General features: G+C 46.6%; 1 protein-coding gene across 21 annotated transcripts in view; it reads right to left on the bottom strand.

Annotated features, from left to right (window-relative positions):
• Positions 1–616: 616 nt before the first annotated feature.
• EPB41 (erythrocyte membrane protein band 4.1) overlaps positions 617–27,110 on the bottom strand; it is an 86,322-nt gene continuing 59,828 nt past the window's right edge. For 9 of the 21 annotated variants that reach the window (XM_084300766.1, XM_084300761.1, XM_084300775.1 and 6 more), the window contains 8 exons: positions 24,597–24,776; positions 22,791–22,841; positions 10,381–10,881; positions 9,041–9,169; positions 7,111–7,212; positions 6,533–6,613; positions 5,192–5,299; positions 617–4,395 (listed from right to left, as the gene is read on the bottom strand). In XM_084300766.1, the coding sequence (XP_084156892.1) occupies positions 5,201–5,299; positions 6,533–6,613; positions 7,111–7,212; positions 9,041–9,169; positions 10,381–10,881; positions 22,791–22,841; positions 24,597–24,776 (1,143 nt within the window). In that variant the 3' untranslated portion in view covers positions 617–4,395; positions 5,192–5,200. Of the gene's footprint in view, positions 4,396–5,191; positions 5,300–6,532; positions 6,614–7,110; positions 7,213–9,040; positions 9,170–10,380; positions 10,882–11,973; positions 18,233–22,790; positions 22,842–24,596; positions 24,777–27,110 lie in introns of those variants that run through there. The other 12 variants (XM_084300767.1, XM_084300768.1, XM_084300769.1 and 9 more) reach the window with 7 other exon arrangements.

Genomic DNA, 27,110 nt, shown 5'->3' with positions numbered 1-27,110 from the left:
CTGGTTAGGAGCCAGCAAAAGCAACCCCAGGCCCTGCGGGGAGCGCTCGGTGCTTGATCCCGCAGGTGCCAGCCCCATCCCGCCTGCAGCAATGGGCTTTTGGTCTCTTCTTTGGGCTAGCGGCCAAGGTGCCCCGTCAGCATTCTTGTCAGTGCATCTCTTGCTCCTAGAGAAAGCTGCTGCAGCCAGAAAAATGAGAGAGGCCCCAAAAAATCATTATTAGCCACTTTCCCTGCTCTGGTTCCATCACATTTACTCTGGGTTTGGCAGCGGTCGCTTAGCAGAAGCTGTCACCTGCGCTCACCCCAAGCTCCACGGGCGGTTTTGATATTAAACGGTGATGCTTTAGTGAAAGCGGTGATCCTTGATGACAACAGGCTCCGTTACAACCATTGTGCCCCAGCACGTGCCTGGCTGGGAGCTGCTCCAGCTGCCGGAGCAGCCGCGGTGGGCACGGAGCGCGGGAGAGCTCTAGCGGCTGCGGCGCACAGCAGCGGGACGGCACCGGCCTGAGCCTGGGGGGCAAGGGGCTGGAAAAGCAAATTGCCCCAGCTCTGGGCTGGGAACAGATTGCTGGACAAGGGGAGGAGGAAGAAGAAGGCTTCGGAGGCAGGGAGACAGTTTTGTTTGAAAATTTATTGAAAAATGCAATACAAGAAGCAATACTGAACACTTACGTCTGTCTAAATGCTACAGCCACTTTCCCTTTGATTTACTATGAAAGTCCAAAATAACAGCTCCCATCGCTATTAATCTATAAAGATTTGCCAATTTTAAAAGTCCCTATTTTTATAAAGAAGAATGTAAACAGCTAGCCTAGACAATTCACAATTGCCTTAAAAAAACTTTACAAAGCTCCTTCATATTCTCAACTAAATCTTTTTTTTTTTTTTTTTTTTTTTTACAAGTTTAATCTCTAAGGTCGGGGCACTACCACCTCTTAAGGTAATTGTACAATTAGGAAATCAGCAAACCACAGTTTATTAAAACCAGAAATCAGTCGGTCCTGTGATAACACCACTGTTGTTCAGAGCTTGCTGTGCGGCAGCCGGCGCTGCCCTTCCAGTTTAATGGATGCGACCAGGTCACGAGCTCCTCGCCTTCCTTTCTATAAAAACATTCATTCATATATAAATAGCTTCCATATAATGTATATTATACAATCAAGACAGTCTCCGGGTGAATTTGTAGAGTGGGAAGAGCTGGGAACGTTCATAAAAATAGACCTTACCGGGTTGTTTTGTCCCTGGGACTAATGCAGCGCGCCAGGAGCCAAGTTCTTAAAAGCGCGGTGTAGGAGGAGGGGGTGCCTGGGGGCAGCCTGCTCTGGGGGGCTGCAGCTGCAGGGAGCTTTTCTCTTCTGCCCAGGCTGTGACTGCTCTGTCCAGCTGGGCTGGGGTGGCTGTGGGAGAGGGTCCCCCCTGCCATGGGGTCAGATCCGGGGAAAATGTCAGGGAAATGTCGGCTGATGCCCAACGAGCATGGCTAAAGGCTGCTCCAGCGAGCGCACTCGCCCCGAGGAGGACCCCGGGGCCAACTTGTTTGGAACAGGCGAGGAAAGCAGGAACTTAAAGGGGGGAGTGTGAGTGTGAGCAACGTGGAAACAGCCACCCAAAATCCAAGAAAAAAACTAGAAAAAAAGGGTTATTCTATTCTATGCCCACTTAAAAAAAGGGGCATGCGCAGCCACGGTAAGCACACATTCCTGCAGCCCTTTGGGTAAGGAGCTGCCGCTGGTGGCAGTGGTTTTGCAGCCTAGAAAGCTCCCATTCAGGGTGCTGTGCTCTGGTCAGGGCTCAGGACCCCCAGCTGAACACCAAGGGCCAAGCATCAGCCATGCCCCACGTCCCCCTAAATGCTTGTGCCTGCCAAGTGCCTTTAAGTGCTACAGACAAACTTAATTCACCCCTGGCTTTGTCTGGGAGAGCTCAGAAATCCTCTTAATGGCTGCTCTGCCCTTTACTGCCCATTTACCCATCAGTGAGCGGCTACGGGGTGAGAAGGAAGGAGCGAGTGGCAAAAAATAAAATAAAATCCTAGAAAATGGGCATCACCAGACAGCTGCTCAGAGCGAAGGGTGTTTAAGGCAAGCGTTACCCAACCACGTCCAGGACAGAGCAGAGACACTGACCTAGTAAAGGGTCTGTGGTGCAGGAAAGGAAGCAGAGGGCTGTGCAGGCATGAAGAGGAAGACGTGATCTCCGCACTGCAGCTGTGGAGCACTGGGCTCCCTAATTCCTGCTGCTTGGGGTGCTCGCAGCGAGGAGAAGGTGCCTGCATGCAGAGACAAAGCAGTGCAGGAGGGCACCGAGCCCCCCGTGCAGCCACCAGGATGGGAAGGCTGCAGGCCCAGGGGCACCCGCGACCAGCAAGGTTCAAGGAAAGCAAGAATCCAGCAGCTCCAGTGTTTTCAGCATGGGCTCCAGTCAATACTGACAGCTTAATTAAAATTGCACCTGAACCTGAGAAGCTACACTCAGCCACAGTGTAGTTCGAAGGCTGTTTTTTTTGGCTAAACAGCAAGTCCTTGCAGCCTGAGCTAAATCCAGTGACTTCTGAAAGTAATTATTCAAATTTAAAATAGCAGAGAGCTTTTTTTATTGCCATTTTCTTCCCGTCCTCGACTGAGGAGCAGCAGCGAAGCACTCCACGCCCTCAGCTACCAATGTGCCACACTACATAAAAAAATAAAATAATCACAACCTCAAAGTCTTCACAAGTGTCTGGGCAGACTTTACAATTTTTTTCCTTTTTTCTTTTCCTTTTTAAGTGCTGGAAGGAGAAACCAGGGCATGCCCACGAAGCTCAGGAAGCAGCAGCGAGCGCTCAGCCCCGGAGCGGTGGAGGGAAGTGCACCCAGCCCGAGGGGCAGGCAGGGAGAAGCGGTGAGTTTTGGGGTCATCGCCACCTGGCTGGTGACAGCCCCTGCAGGACACTCCAGCAGTGACTGCAGGAAGAGGCCATAATGTGGATTTGTGTGGTTCAGATGGCTGGAGTGTCAACTAAACAAGCACTATGCACTTTCTTTTTCTTTTTTTTTTTTTTAAAAAAAGACATTTTGTATGTGGTCTGTAAGCTAAGCCCAAAGATGCAGATGCCAGCCCTGGTATTTCCTTCCAGCAAGGCGGTCACAAATCCAAACGAAGTACAGACCCTTAAACCAAGAGGGGGTGTCAGCACTTCCCACGTGTGCTGGATTGGCTTTATCACAACCAGCAACACCTGACACCTCCCAGTTGCTTGTTCAGCCTCTCCACATACAGCTTGCAGGCCTAGGGAAGGATTGTCTAAAGGATTTTAAATTAAATGGTAGTAGGATATAACACCTTGCCCTGATATATGGGTAATGTGTTTAGCTTTAAATAAGCACTGGCAAAGGGGAGAAAAAAAAAAACACCCAACCCATGACTTACACACAAAGAAAACACATTTAAAAATCAACAAAATTAACACCAACAAGTGAAAAACTATGACACTGAAAAAACTCAGTTACTGTGAATGCTGCATAAGCCTACCTTAATAGCATTCAGAGTCCAAACACCTTAAACACACACTTCTAAGGGCTTTTTAATATAATGGCATCTAGAAAACACAAACAGGCAGAGATGCACAGGAGGAAGGTGAGGTGCCTATCACAGTCCCCTTAAAGCTCTAGAATTCACAGTATAAGATACTCGAAGCAACTTCCAGTATTCCTTAAATCTAGCCAACTATTAATTTGTGTGCATACGCTACACCACACAACCCTACTGCGTTCAAACATCGGGGTCCGAAACCCAAAGGTAAGGAAACTCAAAGTGAAGGTAGAAGCTCTGGGTGCCCCCGTATCCCGGCTGGAGTCTCAAACTCCCTAGAGCTAAAAATCAAGAGGCAAGTGGAAATGCTGCACAAACTCAAGTCTGACCTTTTAAACTGACTCTTCTGGCAGAAGGACCCATTGCTTTATGAACACGAGCACAGATTCTGCGCTCAGGCTATGTGTTGGTGTGGCTTATCTCCATTATACCTGACAAGGCTGAGGGAATAAGACTTAAAAACAAAAGGAACACAAAACCAACCCTTTGAGCCCTGCAGTTCATGTTTGGGCCTGTATCTGAAGAGGCTATGCGTGAGAGGGAATGCAAAATTGAAAACCTGTAAAAAATATTCAGTACAGTTAGAAATATGGCATACTGTTTGTCACAATATATATATAAAAAAGAACTATATCCAAGAGGATCCAGTGGATTCTGGAAAATCACAAGTAAAATGTCAAAGCGCAACTCCTAATAAATGATATGAATGTTCAGTCTCTGAGTGTAAAGTCTTGTAAATCCGAGGTCTTTGTGCTCCAGGTAGTTTTTCTGTAGTTTTGCTGGGTTTCTTTTTCCTGGTGTTGTCTGGAAGGAACGCTTCCTAGGAAGAGAAACACAGTAAGTTACAGCTTCTAGCAACCAACTCTCTGTGAAAGAGCTGAACACACTTCCCTGAAGCCATCGGAGAGCTGAGAATAAAAGATGGGCTACTGCCAGTGGCACAGAGGCCAGGCTCAGCGCCTTTCCCCAAAGGGCCAATGTTGAGAGCTGCAGCTCCAGGAGCCCTTAGAAAACCCCTGTCATTTTTGTCAGAGTTTGTAGAGAGTTAAAAGGTGAAACCACAGTGCCCATTAAATGACTTGCTCTTTCCTCTCACCTAACTTGTTCCCGTTCCACTTCCCAAGCCTGCGAGCAGCAGCTTTGTCTGCACAAGGGCACCAACACCACGGGCACACAGATGGAGCTGGAGTCCCCAGACTCTTTCCCCAAACCACCAAGCTGCAAAGTGACCTTCAGAGCACGTCAGGAGCAGCAGCAGGATGGGGTGGCCCCACTGCCCGGAGCTGACACGGGCAGGGGTCTCTGTGACAGACAGGGTGCTCCTGAGGTATCGGAGGTGGCCGGTGAGATCCAGCAGCCTCATCACGCACGTAGCTTCTTTTAGACCTTTTTTTTTTGGCTGACTTCCACTGCAGAATTAGTCTGTATTTGTGACTGCTACATCAGCCTTAAATGATTTAGTAGGAACAGTCTGAGCAGGAGCCGTCAGTGAACAATAACAATTTTAGGTAAATTTTGACCACATTGAGCCAAACAGCACTTGCACTGAGCTCCAGCTACCTGCCCCGAGGAGAAAACAGCACCTGCCCTTTCTTTGTGCGTTGTCCCCTACTTACACAGCCTTGCTACTCCTCTGCAATCTCGGTCTCCTGGTGCACGACCACTTTGGTCACCGACATGTCCGGGTGCTGCTCCTTCGCCGCTTTTATGGCCTGCGCTAGCACCTGCAAGAGACCACACGTCAGAGAGGTGCCAGAGCCTGCACGCCAGCAAGGGTGCTCGAGCTCACGAGACGCTTTCTAACTCCAGGGAGAGAAAAAGAGAAGTGAAACCACTTCAGCTGCACAGTTTGGAAGGAAACGTGGCTTTCTGCTTAAGCAGGCTGCAAATACTTAATTCCTCCTAGGAGTAAAGGCACGGCAGGAATAAATGCTGCGCACTGCGCTGAGCCGAGAATTAACAGGTCCTGAAGACTCCTGGTCCCAGTGGGAACACAAGGCAAGGAGGAAACTGCTGCAGTCATTGGGTAATTTTGGATCCACACACACCGACACTATGGGAATTAAAGCCTGGCCATGAACTTCAAGCAGAGGAAGCGTGCCATCGGGCTGTGCTGGGGAGTCCTGGCACGCAGCGGGCAATGTGCCACCGCAGCACGAGCTGGGTCCTGCGGAGAGGACAACTTGCAGTGGCACTGGGTTATTTGTGAAAGGCAGGATGGTTTTCTAAGAATACATCACATCTCTCAGCTGCCCCATCCTAGAAGATAGATGGGAGCAATTAAGCCAACTGTTTATTCTTCCAGCAAGTGTGACTAGCACATTGAGGCTGTTCTCAGACATCTTCTGTCAGAATTAATTAACTAGTTCTTGTCGTACAAATATTTTCCAGGCCCATGATACTTGCAACTAAAATTAAATTCAAAGTATAATTCTCTGATGACAAAATCATCACTTCCAACACATGCTAGAGGCCAGTGAGGCTGACTCATCACAAAGGCTTTCATATAAAGCCTGTGAGATTTAATGCAGGCATCTCCTACCCAGTGCTAAACACGGGTGGTGCTGAGGGCTATGCAGTGACGTCTGGCACTACGCTGCAGCAATCCTGCTTCAAAGTTCTTAGAAAATGTATGCAGATAATCCAGATGTCAAGGAAAATCTTTATTTCACATTCTTGCAGATATTTTTAAATCGCATTTTTCCAAAACAACTCTTGTATTAAAAAATTGTGCCAATACCAGCTTCGGAGCAGAATTAACCTTTGCTGGTCCAGCTATGAAACTGCGTGCAGTCAAAAAGGAATTTATTATTGAAATCAGTTCTGAAGCTTTATTTCTACTCCAGAAAAATGTCCCTAGCTTGTTTTCTGTTAAAAGTTATCTTCAGAAAGGCAGTCTGGCTGTCTGGTTTGTGCCAACTCTGAAAAGCTCTTTTGGAATGCGTCCAAGCTCCTACCTGGTCGTGGTCTACATCTGCATCTCCTGTGATGACAATCCTCTTTTCAATCCGCGTCTCTGAAATGCCACCTTTTACAGTCTAGCACAGAGAAAATACTACTGTTAGTTGAGAAGTGAACAGGAATACAAGCACACTGGGGCTGCCTGTCCAAAGATGGTATCCAAAAATAGCATTACCAAATACTGCTGGCATACCACAGTATCAGCATCACGGAGGAAAACTGCCACCACTCATAAAGAAAAGCTGTCAGGTATTCAATGATCTCCTCTTGTAACTGAGCCGGTGAGGAGCTTTGACTCAGTACATTTCTCTCCTGCTGTCCCAAGGGATGGCTAGAGCCATGTCCAGACCTGACTCCACTTAACACATAGCCTACAGTCTTAATGCATCAGAGGCAGTTCTGGGATCCTTGGGCTTTGTTATAGATATTAATCTCTTTTTTTATTTTTTTAAAGGAACCGGAGCTTAAACTTTTTTTTTTTCCTATTACTCAACCCTGTGCTCTGTCATGTTGTTGTTTTACTTTATTGTTTTATTTTTGTCGTCACTGTTTTATCGCGTTCCCTGGCTGTTACCTTAGTGATCTGCGTGGTGGTGGTGCTGCTGGTGGTTTCTGAAGTGATGGTTTGGGCAGTGAGCAGGATGCCAGGGTCTAAATCTCCATTGCCACCATCCGTCTGTGGGAGACAAAAGAAGAGCTCGTCAGCCTCCATAGGCAGCGTGGACAGAAACAAGGCTTCATGTCAACAGAGCAGGGTGCAACCTGAGGATAAAAACTCATCTCAAAAGCAGACTGCAGGATTTATGAGATGAAAGGACCCGATCTGCAGCTGGCTGCACTGCTCTCAGCTGCACAGGACCCCTCTTGGTTCTCTGGAGACTCAGCCCCTTGGACCCACCAGCAGTGGTGCAGGAGGAGCTACTTCCCACTGGGCTGTACTTCCAAGCAACATTTGATTTGGAAGGAATTTTTTTTCCCCTACCCTTTTTCCTTCCTGCCACCACCTTGTACATCACTTACTTCAAGCTCTGCAGAAGCACTGACTTAAGCTACTGCCGAACTACACACTATTGGTTTTGCAGCTGGTTACTTGGTTCCCAGTTTGCACAACTTGACTTCTCAAGGTCTGCCTAAAAATCCCAAAGTCCTCTTTGCTAATCTGCCCTGGCTCTGCCGTCCTTGTCTCCCTAGGAGGGAAGGAACAATATCCATGAGCAGCCGGTACCTGGAGTTACCACAAGGTGGGACCATTGTCCACAGGCCAGGAGAAAGCTAATGGCACACCACAGCCCATGCACGGCTGACTTCTCCCAGCCCTGGAAATTCCCTTTTAGTTGTCTTTTCCCTGGAGTAACAGCAGTAACCAGAACAAAGCTCCTCTACCCCTCATTTCACCTGCTGAGAAATCAGGCAACATGCTGCTGTCCCACACAGATGCCCAAAAGCCTGCTGTGCTCCTGGGCTTGGGGACAATTGACACCACAGGAACATCTGAGCTACACAGAAGCATAAAGAGTATCTCCAAGTACCAACATCTTTTTTCTTTTAAACCATTAAGAGCACAATTTTGGAGATGCTTCTCTAAGCACCCAGCGAGAGCTAGACCCAGCAGAGCCAGCTGCTATGTCCAATGCACACCATAGGCAGCAGAAGTGTTGGTGCCCAGCCTTGTTCTATTCCTCGGTGCCCTGAGAGTATTCTGCCCTCCTCAGGAATCCCAAATCATACACAAGTGGGCCACGGGGTATCCAAACCTGAACCTAATCACCATGCCCTACAGTCACTACACCATGGGCTGCTTTGAACAACCACAGTTCGGACAAAACCAAGCTAACAAAGAATCCAAATTCTCAATACACAAATAAAATCTATTTTATACTGAAGATTAAAATTGACCTTAGCAGTGAAACCATACCTGCATATGCCGGTATTGCTCCACTAGCATTTCCAGTTTCCAGTCACTGCAGAGATACCCACTCCGATTATCGCTTTCTGCAATATTTTTGTTTTTCAACACCTGTTTCAGTGCTGAAGCCTCAGGGACAATCTTCAAACATTTTCAAACTCATTTATAAACAAAGTTCTGAAGAGGCATAAACAGCAAGGAGAGCTGGGGAAAACAAGCCAAACCATCTCTTGCAGAAAAAAGGCCAACTCAGGCCAGCTCTGCAGAGCCTAATCCACATCCCAAAGCGACCAGTGGCTGCAGATAAATTCTGTTTGCAAACACACACCTCGAAAAAGTAATTACAGCTCTTGAAAAACTAATTACACATCCTGGAAAAGTAATTACTCTCCAGGGATAATAAAAACACTGCCACTCTAAAAACATCAGATGCACCTGCAAATACTGTCCACGGGATTCGTTCACCTCTGTGCTGCACCTCAGACGTTCAGAGAAAGGCAGGTGGTAACAGACGGGGCTCCTGTCTCACCCAAAGGGTTCAGATACATTTGGATGAGTTTAATTAAGCCCCTGGAAAATTAATCCAAACACACCTTACCTGTGCAGCTTCGTAGGTGATGGTCTTAGTCTCCGTGTGAACGATGGGGACTTCTTTTGTTGGAATTTCGCTTTTGACAGCATTGGACACGTCGGAGATGGTGACTGTCTGTGTCTTCACTAGGGGCGGCTATGGAACAGGTTAAAAACAGCTCAGTGAACACCCAGGAAGAGTTCCCACAGAACTGTGTGGCTGGCAAATGTTCTGACACTGATCTGATAAAAGCACTGCGGGAACCCAGGTCAGCCCGGAGTCTTTATTTCTAAGCCTCTGGTACGACACACTTCCAAAGTCAAAGATCACGTGTGAGGATTAAACAGACAGAAATCCTCTGGACCCTCCCAAATGCCGCGGTCTCAAGGCAGCCCAACAAAGGCATTAAGGCTTTAAGCCGTGTGTCACAATACCGTGAGGAAACTGTCTCCACTGATCATTAACTTTCTAATTACTAGAAGCCCATTGCCAGCTGCCAGTAAGAGATGACCCTCGTTTACTGGTATGTTAAGATTATCACAAACCCTGGACAAATGAAGACTTGCTCACAGCTGAGAGGCTTTATCCTGGCTACAAGGGAAACCCTTACTAAAAACCCTCATCACTTCCTAGGTCTTTAACTTTTATTAAATCAATGTCAGACAAAACAGAAACGTGACATCTCGGAAGAGAAACGGGGTGGGGGGGAGAGAAATCAGTTGTTCCACCACCTGATAATCATCCAAAGGAAGACAGAGTTAGTTCAGACCCACGGTGCTTTCCCAGATCACTCCAGCTCTGCTCACCGGCCCCAGCCTGACAGATGCCACCGTGATTGTTAGCGGGGTGAACGGACACCTCTATCGAACGTAAGCGATTGACCGTCAGCAACACTGAAGCAGGCAAAAATATCTCCCACGGTGGGGAGCAGAAAGGGACGTCAAAGCCCACGGTTGCGATGTGAAAGCGCACTTGACAGCGCTTCAAATTTGCTCTGCTGCACTGTGGCTCAGCCTTGCAGTGCAGCAGGAGACAGCAAACTCCTTAAGGAGCTAAAATTACACGCCCCTGGAGCCTAAACGATTCCCTTTTGGGGGATGTGCCGGGACACTTTCATCAAAGAAAGGCAAACGGCGTTGCGCCGAGGCAAGCCTTGTATTTGATGCAAAAATAAATTGAGAGGGGCTCATGTGCAGTGACTGCGGGAGGTTAACCAGGCAATTAGCTCCAAGAAAAGAGTCGAGGTCAAGTGAGTGAAACTCCTCTTTGTGGGTGCGTGGCATCTGCTTGCTGCAGTGTTTGTTTGGGGTCCCAGCCCAAAGCCAAACGGGGAGGTTTGGGAGAGAGCAGGCGTCGGGGCTCACTACCTGGAAGCAGCGAATGACCGCCGGCAGCCCGTTATTAACGCTCGAGTCGGGCCGCTCGCCATTTAGCTTTCTAAGCGGCTCTCCCACAAAATTGTCTTCGCCATCCTCTGCCACCTCCTCTCTTCCCCAGGGCTGCGGCGGAGGGGCAGCAGGGACTGCTGCGGGCTCCAGCTCAGGCAGCTCTGAGTCAGCCGCCTGCTTTTCCACGGCTGCACAAAGCCCCTCGGCGCAGCTCGGGTCCTCCTGGCCCTCATGGAGGCTGGGGGCAGCCTCCTCCTCCTCCTTCTCCTCCTCCTCCTCCTCGTCCTCGTCCTTCTCCTCCTCGCTGCTTATGGAGGAAGCGCCAAAGTCACGGCTCGGAGAAGGCTCTGAGGCGGGTGGCATTTGGGTCTCACTAAAAGCTACCGACTGCTTTGGGCCCTCCCATTCAAAGCCAGTGTTAACACTTTTCCTCTCTGGCACTGCAGCCACATCCTCTCTGGAGAGAAAGTCACTCATATTCTAAAAAGAAACGAATACACAAAAAGGCCAGAGAGAGAGAGAGAGAAAGAGAGAGTTAGGGAGAACAGAAGGTCATGAAGCATCAAGACAAAACATCGGTCTCTTATAATACATCACATCTCCAGTAATGCATGCAACAGCAGCGGGTCTTGAACATTTCAGAGCTTGACAGCCTTTGTGACACACGATGTATCCGGTGGATTTACTGCCACAGCCCTCCTGGTGCATTAGTAACCCATGGTCTGAAGGTTTAAGGAATTAACATTAAAATGACACTCTACACCTAAATGAAGAACCATCACTTCACAGTTTTTGCCCAGTTTGGAAGCAGGAATAATTTCAGTGTAGCAAGCAGGGGCCTTTGTGCACATCCAAAATTCACACGTGCAACAAAACTCACCAGCTACACTGAAACCATACACCAATGCTGCTTTCAACTCTTTGAAATATTTCATGTTGTGTTTTAATTTGCACATGGAGAGCAAGAGAATAAACCCAGAATTATTGTGCACGACCAATCTGCAGAGCCTGTGCTTTGCTGTCTTCCTGTCACCTGGGAACACACCTCTGAGCACCCTGTTTGCTGCTGCAGTCTCTAGGATAACACAGCCATGCCTGCAAAAAGTCGTAATGGCAAAATTATTGCAAGAATTGGTATTGAAATCAACTGATTCTGTTACCAAGAGGGTCCTGAGCTGGTGATGCAGCCTGGTCAGCTGAAAGAAATGGTACTGCTTCTTCTAGACAAGCCAGCTCCACGAACCTGCACAGCTTAGCACAAAAGTTTTCAGCTGAGGAATAAAGAATTGGGGCTTGAAACTGGAAAGCCAGACGTTGACAGTGATATGTGCTGACCCCATCACCACCAAGCGTGCAGTTCTCAGCTGCACTTAACCAGTTATTTGGGGCTACTGAAATATTTGTGACGTACTTTATTGCAAAGCAGTTGGTGCAGGGAAACCTTTGCCATAGCTAAACCTCCTGAAGGTATAACACAATTGGCATTTGTGATGGTGCACGGTTGAGAAGATAGGTAATAAAGCAACCCAGCCTTCTGAGAAGCAAGCAAGCATGTCTATAGCACCTGAGGTATTTTAGAAGAGTGCCAAACCCGAGGGTTTAGCTAAGGCTGGTGCTATGCTGCCTTCCATTCAGCTCCTTAGCAAGTTCTCAACTAGGTCTTCGCACATCTCTGGGAGCCCTCTAGCCAGAAGGGAAGCAACAGTGACAAAAGAGAAGAGAAGGGTTAAAACATGAACAAGACAAAAAGCTTTAGCAAAAATCAGTTTGCCCAAGTGATGAGTACTTAATACACACTAATTCTCAGAGAGAAGCAGCATTTTTGGCACAAGCTGTGAATAACGGCTCCAATCCTGCCATACCCTAGAAATTGTGTTTCTCTCCTTATTGGCATGGAAAGCTGCCTTTAAGGCAGGGCAGAATAGCAGTTATCGACACGTGCTATTTTAGACATACCAAAACTGCTGCCTCATCCAGCGTCAGGCAACAAGGAGGAAAGAACCCAGAAGGACGCCACTTCAATCAGTGATAATTACTGCTTCTTATCAATAATTGACAGCCTCATGGATGATTTCTGGGAACTTTGTATAAAAACAGCCACATATCCGTACGTCCAAAAACAGTGATTAAATTTTCATTAAAGTATGGCAATTCTGTCATCGTCAACTTTTACCCTAATTCTGTGATGGTATTAAGATGAACAAAAACTGTTGCATCATTTTCTATTACAAAGATTCTCTGGGCAACAAAAAAAAAAGTCATGTGCACTTAAAATACAGGATCTGAAGCCTGTGGGTTATTTGGTTCAATGCATCTTCTGTACACCAGAAGTTTTCACCCTGACTGTCCTCATCTAGTGACACAGTTCAATAGTATTTTAGGAATTGTAACTGCTTTATGTAGGAACAAACAGATGCTTTTTTTAGTAACATTTCAAGAAAGGACTCCTCTAACATTCCTCCAGGAACTTTTCCGTGCCCAGCTTCTGTTTGTTCTGTTCTTTAACGTTCCTTATGTCAGGTTCTTTATGTTATGATAGATTACCTGTAAGATTTCTGTCCTTTAGGATTTCCAGCCTCTTTGGCCTCTGTTAAGTTCCTGGGCTATTGCTTAGGAAAATGCATTTAATAGGAGTGAAGTTACAGCAATTAGCACTGTGATGATCAGATCAGACTACACACATATGGGAGTGCTATTTCTGAATGAAAACCACTTCCATATGTTCTCCTCCATAAGGTACACACAGATCCTACCCTCATTTTGCCTGACACAAGATACTATACTGCAATGTTTCCCAGAACAGAGAACGAACTGAGGTTATGAAGTTCGAATTCCCATGACTTAGCCATGCTTTAAAACCTGGATTTATGTGCTGTCAATGTCTCTGACAATGTGCCTGATGTCTCCTAATTCTGTATGTCACAGCTTGCAAAGTAAGCAGGGCATCTTGAGAAGATATATTACGTCTTCTGCAGTTTAATGGCAAATAAATGCCTTAGAAGCAAGATTTCCTTACATACCAGCTAGGGCACTACTTCGGCCAAGAGGCAGAATGAAATCCACAGTTAAAACAAAGCAGATTAAGCAGCTATAAAAACACGGGGCTGTTTAAGAGACAAACATTTGCATACAATAAAAACAACCTCCCAACTCCCTTTCGTACACAGAAAGTGATTTGCATTTGAGAAGCATCTTGCATAGTAAAAGCACGGAGGAGCAGAAAAGCTTGAATGAAGCCTGTGGTGTGGATATACTGCTCTTCGATAGAGCACAGCACAGCAATAAACATGCAGACTATAAAGACAGAAGGAAATCCTGATAAGATCAACTGACCAGAAGCACTTTTTTCTTGCCTTCCTATGCCACCATGAAGAAGACAAACTAATTAAAAACTATTTCTTTCTACATGTAATTATCTATTTATACACACTTTTTCTTTTCCCCTTTATTTTTTTTAAATACAACTATGTTTGTACCTATATTTCAAAATGCAGTTTACACGTAGGCTAAAAACGATCATTGCACACCAAAAGCAAACCACCAACCCAGCTCTCCAGGAATTTCAACATCTGTAACAAATTCTGATCTTATCAAGATTTTTTTTTTCAATTTGCAAATGCAAAAGCATTCCTACTTTCAAGGCTCAGATTTGCAGAGTTCCAAGTTCTCCTTGAGACCCATGAAACCTGGGAGTGCCTGGGCTGCAAACTACTCATTTCCAGAGAAACAAAACCAAACCAGGTACACCTAAATCAAACACGAAGCAGACTACTTGCATAAGCCATACGCAGTGTAAAGAAAATACAGGACAGGATGCAGTGCCCCAGAAGAAAAAAAAATCAACCAAACACGAATGCAACTAAAACTTTACCCTGCTAAATACAAATCTTGGTGCACCCGATGTTGGCAAATACTGAGCATACAGCTTATTTAAAGTTGTAGTGTAAAAAGTGGCACACGGTAACTCAGACTGGGGATAAATTAATAACAGGCTTTGATACCAGATACTGAAAGGATTATTTTCGAAGTATTTTTGCATAAAGTTATGGTTGCCTGTATTTTTTAATTACATATTTTTTAATTATTATTTTTTTTTTTAGAGAACCTGCTATTTCGGATGGGGATATAACCACATGAACCAGCTGCCCTGACCACGCTCCTCGCACTGCCAAGGACAATTTCCATTTCCTTGCTCTGCATCTTTCCTCTCCCAGCAGAACTCCTGCAGGACTGCTGCTGCAGCCCGTGCTAGCATGCTGCTCTGCTGCCCTTCTCCCTGCAACACTTCGATTATCCTCAGCCCCAAAGAGATTCCTGTCTCACTGGAAACTTAAGGATCGCCAAAATGAAGTCAACCTGTCAATTACCAAAGACAAGTAATAAAAATTATTAAAAATATTAAATGGCAATGCGTGCTAACTCCATACAACAACCACATCCAATGCTCTAAATCCTAATTAGTATTTCCCATTGCCTTCTTCTTCAGCAGGGCGTTGCAGCAGCTAACGCTGGTGCATGTTATTAGGTTATCCCCAAACAAGTATGCACAGAAGCTAACAGGCTCAGTGTGACGTCTACAGATGCACGAGTAGATGAAGTTGCTTTTGCAGCAAGCCACACTCACCAGTAAGAAATCCCAGATCAAATGATGAACGCTCAATCTCACAGCTGTCAAAGTACTTGAGTAAAAAGTATTATAAAGCACAAAACAAGATATCCTTATTTTACAGTACCTGCTACGTCTTAGAGAATTTCTTTGCCTTAAACATAGAAGTAAAAAAGTTTAGAAGCCATTCAACAAAAGCTTGGCATTTGAAAATGACTGCCATTACCCACGGATTTGCATTTTTGGGCAGGTTTTTCAATTGCCATTGATCTGATTGCAACGTCCTGACAAGCCCAGTCAGACAGCAGAAAGAGAAAAGAGAATTTAACTGAAGTTAAAGGTAAGGCTAGAAAATACAGATCATGCTTTAAGCTTAATGAAAGGGTTATATTGCTGTCACGAACAAGAATCCCAAGAAATTACATGACATAGCAGCCCCTTCCAGTGCACTGCATCAACTACTTTGCAAGATGAAACAACCTCCAGATCGATGCTTAAGTTTCCACAATCCAGCTGCTGAAGAAGACACTTCCAAACGCACTTCCCTCTTCCCTCCACCCGTCCCATCCCTCCAGGTGCCAGCCCCCCTCACACAGAGCCGTGTTTTGCTTGGCTCAAATTCCCTCAGCAGAGAAAAAGCTGCGGGTGGCATTCCAAACGCTGCCTCGGATTTGGTTTAGCTGCAGCAATGGAAAACAGAGTGAGGACACTGTCAGGGCTTATAACCGACACCACTTCTGTGCTGCTGCATTTTGCCTGCCTCATTTGGCAACGTTTGGGCTCTGCTCTGATGCAGGCTCATCGGGAGGGCACAGCAGAGCTGGTGCTGCTCCGGCACGGCCAGGCTTGCTTCTCCATGATTGCTCAGAGCAAGAGAGAGTAAGCTGAACAGTTCAGCCAAAAGTAAATAATCTCACAGAAGAAAAGTTGGGAGTTAAAATTAAAAATGTCTCTCTCTATGGCCTCTAGCCATGGTCACAACCTGGGCAGCTCCAACCAGCTCCAATTCCTGTGAGACTTGCATTGTGCCACCGAGCAGAAAGGCAGGGGTTCATTAGGAATGAGGTTTCTTCACTCACAAAACCAGAAGGGAGCATTTTTCTCCTCAAATTAATACAATGCCGCAGGGAAAGGCTCTCAAAGCTGCAGGGCACCATGTGCAGCACAGGGAATTCACAGTGGTACAGCGGCACAGGACGATCCTCACCAAACAGCAGCGCATGAAACCCCTCGGCGTTACTGCAGCTACTGGCAAAGGAGCAGCACAGAAACACAGGACCTGCGACACTGCTCTCTCCAAAGACTTTCTGCAAACTATTTTACCTACCATTCAGCCTCAAGAGTGAGAAGTTAGCATTGCATTAAGTATTTAGCAGAGGGCTGGACCTTTTGGCTCCTCTGCAAACTAAGGTCTTAACCGAGACAGATTTAATCCTGAATCAAATTATCCTGGCCTCTTTCTGAGCCTGCACGCTCCTCTGCACATCAGGATGAAGCTCGCACAGCTGTGTCCAGCTGCAAGCCGGGTGCTGGCTCTCAGACCCCACCTGAATCCCACCACATGGGGCAGCTGCTAACAGCTCAGGGTCTGATGGTGCCTGGCTTGAGAAAGCAATACGAGAGTTAGTCCAAGTCACAGCACGGGTCATAAGCCTTTTTTGTTAATAAGCAGTGGAAAGAAGAATCTGATTTGCAATAACATTTATTAATGATAAATGTACATATTTACAAAGAAAAATCTGAGAAAAAATACAAAGCCAAAAAAGTGTTCCAAAAGAGAGCATTGTCGTTAAAAAAGAAAGTATTTTTAGTCCCCACGAACTGATCCAACACAACCATGTACCACTGCTAGAAGGTCACAAGGTGGCACAAACCAAGGCTCCTAGGACAGCCTTCACCCACAGCCTGCAGTCCTTCCCTCCAGCTTTACAAACCAAGAGATGCAAGCAGGGACACCAGGAAAACACCACGGGCAGGGTCTCCCACATCACCAGCACTAGAGAGCATAGATCAAAACGCTTTGAAATCAATCGCTAACTCTTCCTTGGGATAAGCTTTTCTGGGAAGCATCCTACCTCAGTCGGTTATGTCAGAACAGGTGTGATCAACTCATGACCACAAAAGAAAAAGAAAACCCAGTGAAACAGTGGGATAATCTCAGAGTGACAAATTCCCACCGCTGACACAGAGAGGCTTCACCTAAAACCTTCCTGAGGAGCCCCGAGGTGCAGACAGGGCAAGGCCAGTCCTGCAAACGAGGAATGCCAAGGAAACCCACCTCTCTTTATTTCAGGGCTAGACACAAATATTGAATTCCTCCTCTTTAGGACCATCCCCAGTTACTCCACAAACTGTACGGGAGGACAACTGGTCTTATGCTCAACTCCGAATCCTAACACAACCTTCCTGTAGAGACTCAGTTCATCTCTGATCAACCCACTGGGTTGAAAAGCAAAGCAGCACACGACAGGAGATGCAGACAATACCAGCTGTCTACCCTAATCTATCTGTTATCTTCTAACAATGGAAAAGAAAAGGTGGATTTTGTTTTACAGTACTGCATGCCTCTTCGATATCACCAGTGAACATCGTATACAGAGCCCACTACCTAATGCAGCCTCAGAGTTGAAGCCAAGTTTGAAGCCATCGGTCAGGCTCAGGTGCACTTGCTGCTTCTAAATATTCACATCCACCGTTTCTCAAAGCATGAAAGCCTAAGAAACCATTCTGCATTTTATCTGGAGATCAGAAAAGCTGCTGTCAGGATAAGAAGATTCGGAATAGAAAGTAAGCGCAGAGCCAACCACAGGCTCTGCGATGGAAAAAGCTGAAGGGACTGAACCTCGGCTGGTCCCTTACTCCAGCTGCTGGCTGGAATCCAGGTGGAAGCACCAAAGTGTCCCTGCAGCAGAGCAGTCACACTGCAAAGCACTGGGGAAGTCTAATTAACAGCAAACCGCTGGCAGTCTTCTAGTGGTTAAGCCACTGGCATGGCAGAGTCACCGAGATGTCATTTCTGCAGCAGGTCACACTGAAGGATCAGGATTTCCCTTGAAGATCTGGGTGAAGTTACATGCTGCAGCCATTTGCAGCTTCCCTTTGGAAGAAATGACCGAGTTGTGCAACAGGGTGGAACTGCAGCACGCACAACCAGGGGTTTTTAATCCTACCACTGTGAGCACTGCATGGTGCTGTTTTGCAGCCTGCATTGCAGCCTGTTTGTTCCTGAGGAAGAAGGGAGCAAAGTACACGTTAGTTCCTTTAGGAAAACCTGAGACCTCTGCCCTTGAACTAAGCCAGATCGTGTCAAGTCTCCCCTGCACAACACCCAGCAACCTGAGTGGACGTCAGGAAAAAACAGGGAAATTGGGAATCAACCAGCACAGCACAAACGTGCCCAAGATACCTAACGCACAAAAACGAGACCCTAGGAAGGTTGCCACGGGCAAGATGATGTTTCTGTTCCTGATAAGCTACAATCTTTCCCTGCCATTAAAGATCATATCCACCTGAATGAATATAGATAACCGGCCTCTACACTGCCATAGAAATATAAAGAGTTTGTTCAGTTTCTTTACACTCTTCAGTGATAACTGCTCTATAAATTCCAAAAATGTTCCTGAGCATTCTCAGAATGTGAAGTTTAATTTATTTTTTTGCTGACAACCAGCCTTATCTCAAAATTAAAAAAAGGAAAAGTGAGAGAGAGACCATGTTAATTAATTAAATAATTGTGTTGAAGTGACCAACAGAGCGCATCTCTCATCACTTTGTGATAAGATTATCTTGAGCAATGCTTATGTTCAAACATTGCTCTGGGCAAAGATTTTAGACTTCAGGTCCTTTGGAAATGGTAGAGAGCTGCAGAAACCAGGGCTTTGCAAAAGCCACTGTTATGGCTTCAAGGAATTTGTCATCGGTTGGTGCGCAGTAACCCAAAGAGTGCTCAATGCAGCAATCCTCAAACAGCACCGTGACAGCTAACCTGAGCAATGGCTTTTTAAAAGGTTCATGTTTAAGCTGTTCTTCTCCCTGAAATATAGACAGAAAAAGGAAAGAGAAGGATCTGAACATCCCCTGTCCCTTCCCTCCCCACGTCGTGCTGTGGAGGACAAATGGTCCCTGCTTTTCGTTATGTCTGCTCCAATTTTTGAAGGGTAAACTTTTTGGAAAGCTTCTTCCACCCTGCATCTTCTGCATTGCATGTGGCACCTCAGCATCCTTCTTTAGCTTTCCTACCTCTCCTCTCCAAGGCCCGCTTTCTCAAGATAATGTTCCTGAATCTCATCCACGGGCATCCCGAGCAGTGCTGGAACCCTGCTGGAACCGAGCGGCCACGGCTGCTGCACAGGCAGGAGGAGGCAGCTCTCCATCCAGCTGCACCACACCTGCAGCCATACAGCACTGAACAACCCATTTCCTTCTGCTATTTCTACTGCTGAAAGAGGAAGACTGTGTATCAAAGGCAGTGTATTAAAAAGGGAAGAATACTTTCCGAGGAAAATCAGCATTCAGAGAAAACAAAGTCCTAAAGGCACAAACTGGTGAACTCATCGGAGCACGTTACGAGACCTGGGGACAGAGTGGTCGGATCAGAAAGATTCCTGGGAGATCAAAACGAAGGGTTCCACTTGCAACCTAAATTTCTGAGACAGAGTTTAGATAGCCTCAGCCTACACACTGAGAGTAAGAGACAGCTCAAATAGTCCGTGATATGCTAGGATCCTTCCGACCAGGCAGCACATGCCAAGTTACGCACAAACCTTAATTGCCTTGCGTCTTTTTCCTGTAAGCGTATTTGCTAGCTTCCTAAAGTACACTGTTCACACAGATACAGACCTATAAAGGGTTATAAATACACATATTTATATATATTCACACTTTTAATCCCTGTAATAGAGTTCTACTCCTTTCTCTTCTATGCTGTTGGAGCAGCTGCCAACACTGCTGGCACTGGTGGCTGTTCTCAGAAGTAACTGCTTCTACACCAATACTCTAGAGAAAGCAACAGAAAGCACATTACTACTGGAAGGAGAAGCGGTTGGCTCAGCTCAGTCCCATAACTGCTATATACAGAAAAGAAACCCCTTAGACACAAAGTCCCATCTGCCCTCCAGCTCGCAAACCTCTTGTGCTCAGCCTGGCAGAGCAACTCCTCTCGCATCTTTCGCAGCTCGATCGCATTCACTATCAAGTTAACTTGGATAAACAAGAGCATTTTCCAGACATTTACATTTGTAGGCAATAAACAACAAGCGGCATGCAACGGTTTTGTTAAGGAAGTCAAAACAATTGATGGCTTTAACGTTAGAACCGTGTCCTGAGCACAATTGTCTTTTTACACGCTGGGGTGAACTGAACAGTGGGAAAGGCAACATGCTAACAAGGCGACGTGTAACAGGTTATTCCATTCCTGTGACCTAAGCAAACATGCTTCAGTTAGCTCACAACAAGTTAAAAAACACATCTGAAGTGCACCAAGACCACCAGGTTCAGAAAAAATGATTAATCTATGTTTACAATAAGTAGTTCCTGCTAATGGATTTTCTCCTACAACGCGATGGATTTTCTTTGAAATGAGAACTCGGGTGCGAGAGGGAAGCTGATGCTTTGCAGAAGGCTTCCCACTGGGAAAATCAAAAAGTTGCCTGTCCCTGTCTATAAGTTAACACTAATAGCAGCACTGACAATCAACACTTTTTATTTAAATGCCAATCTGTTTCCTAGAAAAGGAGTGGTTATGGATTAGATTCAGCACATTGCTCTGAAGCCTCTTCAGGCTTTTGGATCACTATCAAATGCTCCTCTGCTTGTGAACAGCTTACGTTCAAAGCAACGAGCTTAAAAGAAGTCTTCAGCAATTGCTACATTAAGTCGAGAAGGGCTGCAGAGGCAAACACCCCCTGCCATGGATTTATGTTCTCAGTCTGCCCTCTTACAGCTGAAGCCTCTGGAATTGGGGACACGATTTAGAGAATTCATTTTTGTGCGCAGAGCTCTAGGAAATGTCAAAATAGATCTGGCAATCCATTACCACTCCTGCCAGGCCCCGGATCACAGCTACACAATAAAGACAGAGGGATTAACGCTAGCGTTGCAGGACGTCCCTCCCCGGGACAGCAAACTACGGAGATCAAAGACCAGGACAAGGAAGATGCAGCAGAGGCTACGGCCAAGAGATTCAGGAGCTTTGGTCTTGAGGTTTCAGTGTGACCCTGTTCCCACTCAGAGAAAGAGCAGCCACCAAATAGTCAGTGCTATCACCACAAGAAAAGACATCATAAAGGGAATACGCGGAGAAGGAAAAATACTAGAGTACAGCTGACACTTTTTGAGGGATTTCTGCTCTTCAGGAATTGGAATAGAAACCTTTGGAAGAGTTTCTTCACTTGCTTGCCGGGGAAAGGCTGTCTCAGTAGGTATCTCCTGCTTTTTTAGTTTGTCTTCATCCTGTACTAACAGAGGACGTTCCTGTGTCTGCTTTCGTGGTAGAAGATTAAGAAAGACAGAGAGAGATGAACAAAAATGACAGATGGAAAGTGCCCAACGTGACACTTGGAGGTGTGCAAAGTTTTCGGACAGTCTTCCTGTCAACGTGCTAATCGACTGCTCTTAAAAGCAGAGTTTTTATTTATTTATTTATTATTATTTAGAGCTCGAATCACCCTGCCACCCGAGCTGCAAAATATGGTTCTCTTACAGAGCTCATGGATCCCTGCATCACGATCCACGTGTGTTTTGCAACTGCCCTCCAAGAAAAGCGCATGGTTGAAGCCTGCTGAAGGGTGTTTGGAATTGCAATGGTTCGGCAGAAAGGGAGCTTTGTGGCATCACCAAGAGAAATGGTGTAGTACAAAACGTGGTCTCTGACAACTTCCTATTCTACAGTGCCCTTAAAAAATAGCTTTTGTTAAATAACATTTAGACTTCAGTGCAGGTACAAAATTATCTTTTGAAAGTTCTGACAAGAGTATCAAAATTTCAATTTTTGAAAATTCTACTGGAACAAGTGAAAAACTTTTACATCTTAGAAATCCCGAGCGTGGAACAGGCAGGCTGCCAGCACGAGTGCTCCAAAGCCCTGAAATCTCGCTCTGCGTTTTAGCACTTTTGTTTCTGGAGCCTCGAGATTGTGAAAACCCAGAATGAATAAATCATCACACGGGATCATGCAAGGGCTCTAGCACTTTCGCTGGAGAAAGACAAGATTGTGGGAAGTGTTGCTGCGACCTGTCCAAGTGGCTCTCCAGCCCTTCAGGTCCGCAGCTGTGGTCAAACCCAAGCGCACCTAAGAAAGAAAGAACTTGGCTCTAAGCTCTCTCAGCTGAGCTAGCCTCCTCTGGTCAGTGCGGTATTTTGGGACTGGTTCTTTGCACACCCCTAAGTGCTGAGTATCAGGGAGAAAGTAGCTGGGAGACTGGGCAGCAAAAGAAAATATAAAATGCAAGAGTAACATGATCATTAAAACAAAAACGGAAAGAAAGACAACATAAAAAGAACAGGGTACAGTTAATCTTTCATAATTGCTTTTCTCTCCGAATATACGGTTACATCTTTCATGCAGCTTTTTTCCAACCAGCCATGCACCAAAGGAAGCAAATTGAAAGCTGCAAAAGCTGCAGCAGTGCAAAAAGTCCTCTCAAGTGTTAGGCTGTGAGTTATGAAACTACTCCACGTAGCCAAAAGAAAAATGTTATCCAGCAGCTGCTCTCGAGTTTTTGCTCGGTGCCATTGCAATAGCAAAAATCTGGTTCAGCAGCACATATCCGAACAGCAGCTTTACCTCAAGCCCACCAACCTGTCTCTCAGAAGATAGGACAGTGACTTTCTTGACCTGGACACACAAAGCGTGTAAGATTCAGTTGTCTTGCAGTAAAACATACGGGAACAGCAGAAAAGCAGCCCCTGGCAGAACACCCCTTCACCACCACAGCAGGGTTGTGATACCACCATGAGCAGTAGAAATAGGATTGCTTTGCATTATTCACCAGCCCTAAACATCACACACTGATGTGCAGGTCACGTAAAAATTCCTTCCCGGTAGGTGTCATCTCAAAGATGCATTTCTGGAAGTTCACGGCATAATGTGTCCACCTCCATCGCAGAGATGAGGCTGCTTCAAAGGAGCATATTAAGAGGCAGAGTGAATTTCCAGAAATGCAAATCAAGGGCCGACCCCAATCTTCATGTCACTGTGGTGCACTGCAGCCTTCCCAGCCCACATCATCCAGTATTGTGCACAGCAGCCCCCTAAGACCCCACATGCCATCACCACGCAAGGATTTCTCCTGAATAACCAAGAATTTCTTTCTCAAACTGCAGCTGCTGAGCTTGAGAGCCCCTGCTCTGTTCCACCTGCACTCCATAAAACACTTGGTACAGCAGGCAGAGCTCTGTGTCGCTCTGCTGTGCCCTGCTTTGCCAATTCCTGCAGAAATTGCACTAAAAGACAGCAACCAAAGGGTGAAGTTCATCCAGGTGCTATACAGGCTAATTCCAAGGATGACAACAAGTTAATTTGGGGGGTGTGGGAGGGAAATTGTTTTGATAACAGGAAAAAAATCCCTACAATTTTCATGGCCTTTATGCTTTGAGGAGTCTGTAGTAAACTTGGCCACTAAAGCCCCTCGTATCCATCCTGATAACCCTCCATCCTCTGCAAGATTATTTCTGTTTAACAAGCGCCACCCTTGCAGTGGGATGAAGAGCACTTGGAAGCTTATCTGCAGAGCTGTGGGCAGGAAGGGGAGAAGCCAGGGTTAAAGCAGGAGAGATTCTGTGACTGCCTTTGCTGCAGTCAGGATTCAATTTTTCAGTTTTAATGAAAATCTCATTCATTATTTAAGGGACTGATTACCACTTTCACTCACAAGCTTCAAATCTGAGCCAGGAAGCGCCAGTATTAATATAAAGAGAGAAGCTGCCTATTATCAAAGAAGAAACAAGCTGGCAGACATCTCTGCTGCTCCATCTCCATTTCTTTGAAAAGTCTGTTTTTTTTTGGAGGAAATTAGTGAGGGGACTGTGAATGTACGTGGCTACTGACGTACAGGCAGTGCTTCTGCAAGGAGAAAGCCTTCCATCAGGTAGGAACAGCCCTGCTCTCATCGCAGCACACCTCACACCAGTGTGCACTCGCAGATCCCAGTGCAAGACTAAACCCAGTGACTGGATTAACTGGAGATTGCAGTGACATTTGAAACTGATGGCATGCGAATGTTCCTGCACTGCATTACCTGCAATGTTCCCTTCAATTTAGGGCTTTGAGGGGTTGGGGGACACCAGGAATAAGTCAAACCATGTGAAATATGCTATCAGCATGGATGACAGCAACGCTAGGAAAAGCATTATCGAAACCAGGTGAAGAATTCCCACGTTTTTATACAATTCACAAAAATAAATCACGTTTTACGGTACTAAAACTAAAGCAGTCATTCTCTCAGAGACCATTAGGCATGTTAAAAGTCACCTCAGATGGAACCAAAGCTCCGGGGAGCTGAGGCTCGACCTGAGCTCGCGAGGCCGTCCCTGGATGCAGCACGTTAGGGCACGCAGCGAGCCTCCCCCCGCGCGGCCTCAGGGTACTCACTCCGTCCGCTCCCGTGGGAATCTGCCCGTTGACGTTCAGCGTTCGGAAGGGGGAGTGAGTGGACAAACGTTTGTCCCATTCACTCGGCCGAGGCTCCGGGACAGACTCCATGAAGTTCTTCTTCAACTCGCTGATGTTGGCGTGGTGCTTCTTTATTTCTTCCTGGGTCTTATCTAGATCCTGGTAGCGAAAGGACAGAATGAATGGGGAGGCACAGAGACAGGCACCTACAGTTGCCTACGCTGCCACATAGCAAAGCTGCACTCAGCAGAGATGTTGCCGACTTCCATCAATTGTGCTCACACTGTAAACACACCAAGGGAACGTCCTCTCTCCTTTCTCGTCTTGTAGTGAGCAAATCTGCAACCAGCACAGCGGGGTGTCTGCCAGGAGCGAGACTTGCCGTCACTTCAGCTCAAGCTACACCGAAACAGATGACAGCCGAGTTGTTAGCTCGTGGGATTTCGGCACGTGGGATTTACTGAATTGCAAGACTAAGTTTGTTTGGGTTCTTCAATTTCAGGCTTCTAAATTGGGTGGGTTTGCTTTCTTTTCCCTTTGCTAGCCTGACTTTTCAAGGGTACAAATGCAGTTAAAGTTAAGGAACTTTTTTCCAATTTCACTCATTCTCTTTTTATCTATTCTGTCATCTTATCAGAAGTTATCTGTGGTCCCAGAACACCCCCATCACTTTATTTTTTTTTCTCCTCTCATCTCCAGGAGCTCTCATAAGAGCTTTAGACTTCAGAACTGAAGATGAGAGGGCAGACCTCTACAATTGAGCTGAGAATTTGCTTTATGCTGGATCAATCAGGAAACTCCTGCTGAAATTATTGATCTGGAAAGAGCCAGATTTCTACTCTGCAATGCCAGTTTACAGCATAAATGCACAGACTTCAAGGCAAGTCAGCTCAGTTCGACTGATGTGTTCAGAAATAGCCTTTCCTTGCAAGCAAAACAGTTGGTTTAAAACGAAGCTTTTGCATAAAATAGGCTTAAGCCAAACAACAACTTTTCTGGACAGTGCCAAAAAGCAGCAAGCCTCACTCATTAGAAAAGGGGAAAGTAAGGTCAGTAGAAGCATCACTGGCAGATTTTGCTCTTTTTATGCTTTTAGTTGTGACTCAGCCCATAGATTTTAGAAGATGGGAGAACAAGTGCTTCTGGAAGCAAATGCATCCCTAAAGGAAGCCCCCCTCCACCCCACCCCGATACCTGCATTCCTGCAGCGTACCCAGGACACGCCACCTTCAGTTTACGGGGTTACAGCCCCAACCGCCTCATTAACAACATTTGCTCTTTTTGGCACGGTGCTGGGGAAACAACAGCTTTGGCATCTGTCCCAGATAAAAGCACGAGGCAAGTGCTTGCTCATTAGAAGAAGCACGAATAGGTCTGCTGAGGATGCCGCGGTAAAGTCGGTCGCTGGGACCTCTGCGTGGGTCCAGGAGCCCTCCGGCTGCCCCTGGCTGAGAGAAGAGAGAGCCCCTCGCCTGCCTGCCATGAGCTGGTCCTGAGAGTCTGCAGAGAAGCTAAAGCCCCGGAGTGACACGTGAAGCCACAACCGGTCTCAAAAAGCATCTTAAGGAACAAGCTCTCAGAGCATTAAGCTCTCCCTCGTCTTTTTGCCTTTTCCTAAGACCACGGAGCGCGGGTTGCTGAGCACTGGGCGTTAAATGGCTTTCCATAAAACCAAGCAGCAGTGAGTGTGGAGTACTTCTCTGCAAGCAGTTGTGCTGGAAGTCACCCGATCTGCCAAACGCAGGGAGTAAAAAGGAGCAAAAGGGGGGAGGCGCCGGGGCCAGCCCTCTTCTAGGCGAGGGCAGGAGCACCTGCAACAGAACCGGGTGGAGGCGGGCGAGGGAGCAGAGCCCAGTGCCACACTGATAGGAAAAAGCCACTTAGGAGCAACGTGTAGGTAAAAGCTCTGCGTGGAGGAGGGGAGAAGGAGCTGCTCGCGTTGGCCTAAAGAAAGCGACAGGCACAGTCTTCGCAGCGCGCCGGCGGTGGCCGAACTCTGCCCGTCTGCTGACCGCTCGCTCGTGTCCGAAAGCTTAAATTGTAGCAGTCAAAAAAAAAAAACCCAAAGCTGCAAAACGTTTAAAATTCAGATTAGGAGAAGGCAGTTAGTACACTTCAACTTTCGAGAGATACCAACAGGGAAACCCTACCAGCTGCTGGTGCTGCAAGGTTGAGTAGAAACACGTAAGGCAGGAACAGAGTACCAGAAGCCACAAACGTCTTCTGTAACACGGTGTGTAGGAAAATATATGATTGGCACGTTCTGTTCTGAGACTGTGCTTGGGTGGAACCAAGGGTGAAGGGCTCCCAGTGCCAAAGGGAACAGCTCTGCAGCCACACATCGCCCCGAGCCACCAGGCCAGCCCCAGGGGCTCAGCACCAAGCCATTGCTGGGGATGCTGCAAGGCAAGAGGGAGGTCGCAGGAGGATCACAGCGACTGTCCCACGTGGCCCCAGCTGAAAGTGGGGCTGGTTCGTGCCTCTGCTTTAAGC

This window comes from Netta rufina (assembly GCF_964035555.1).
Source record: "Netta rufina genome assembly, chromosome: 23".
Taxonomy (NCBI): Eukaryota; Metazoa; Chordata; class Aves; order Anseriformes; family Anatidae; genus Netta; species Netta rufina.
Note: the sequence above shows the minus strand (reverse complement) of the source record. Positions and strands in the feature narration are given on the sequence as shown.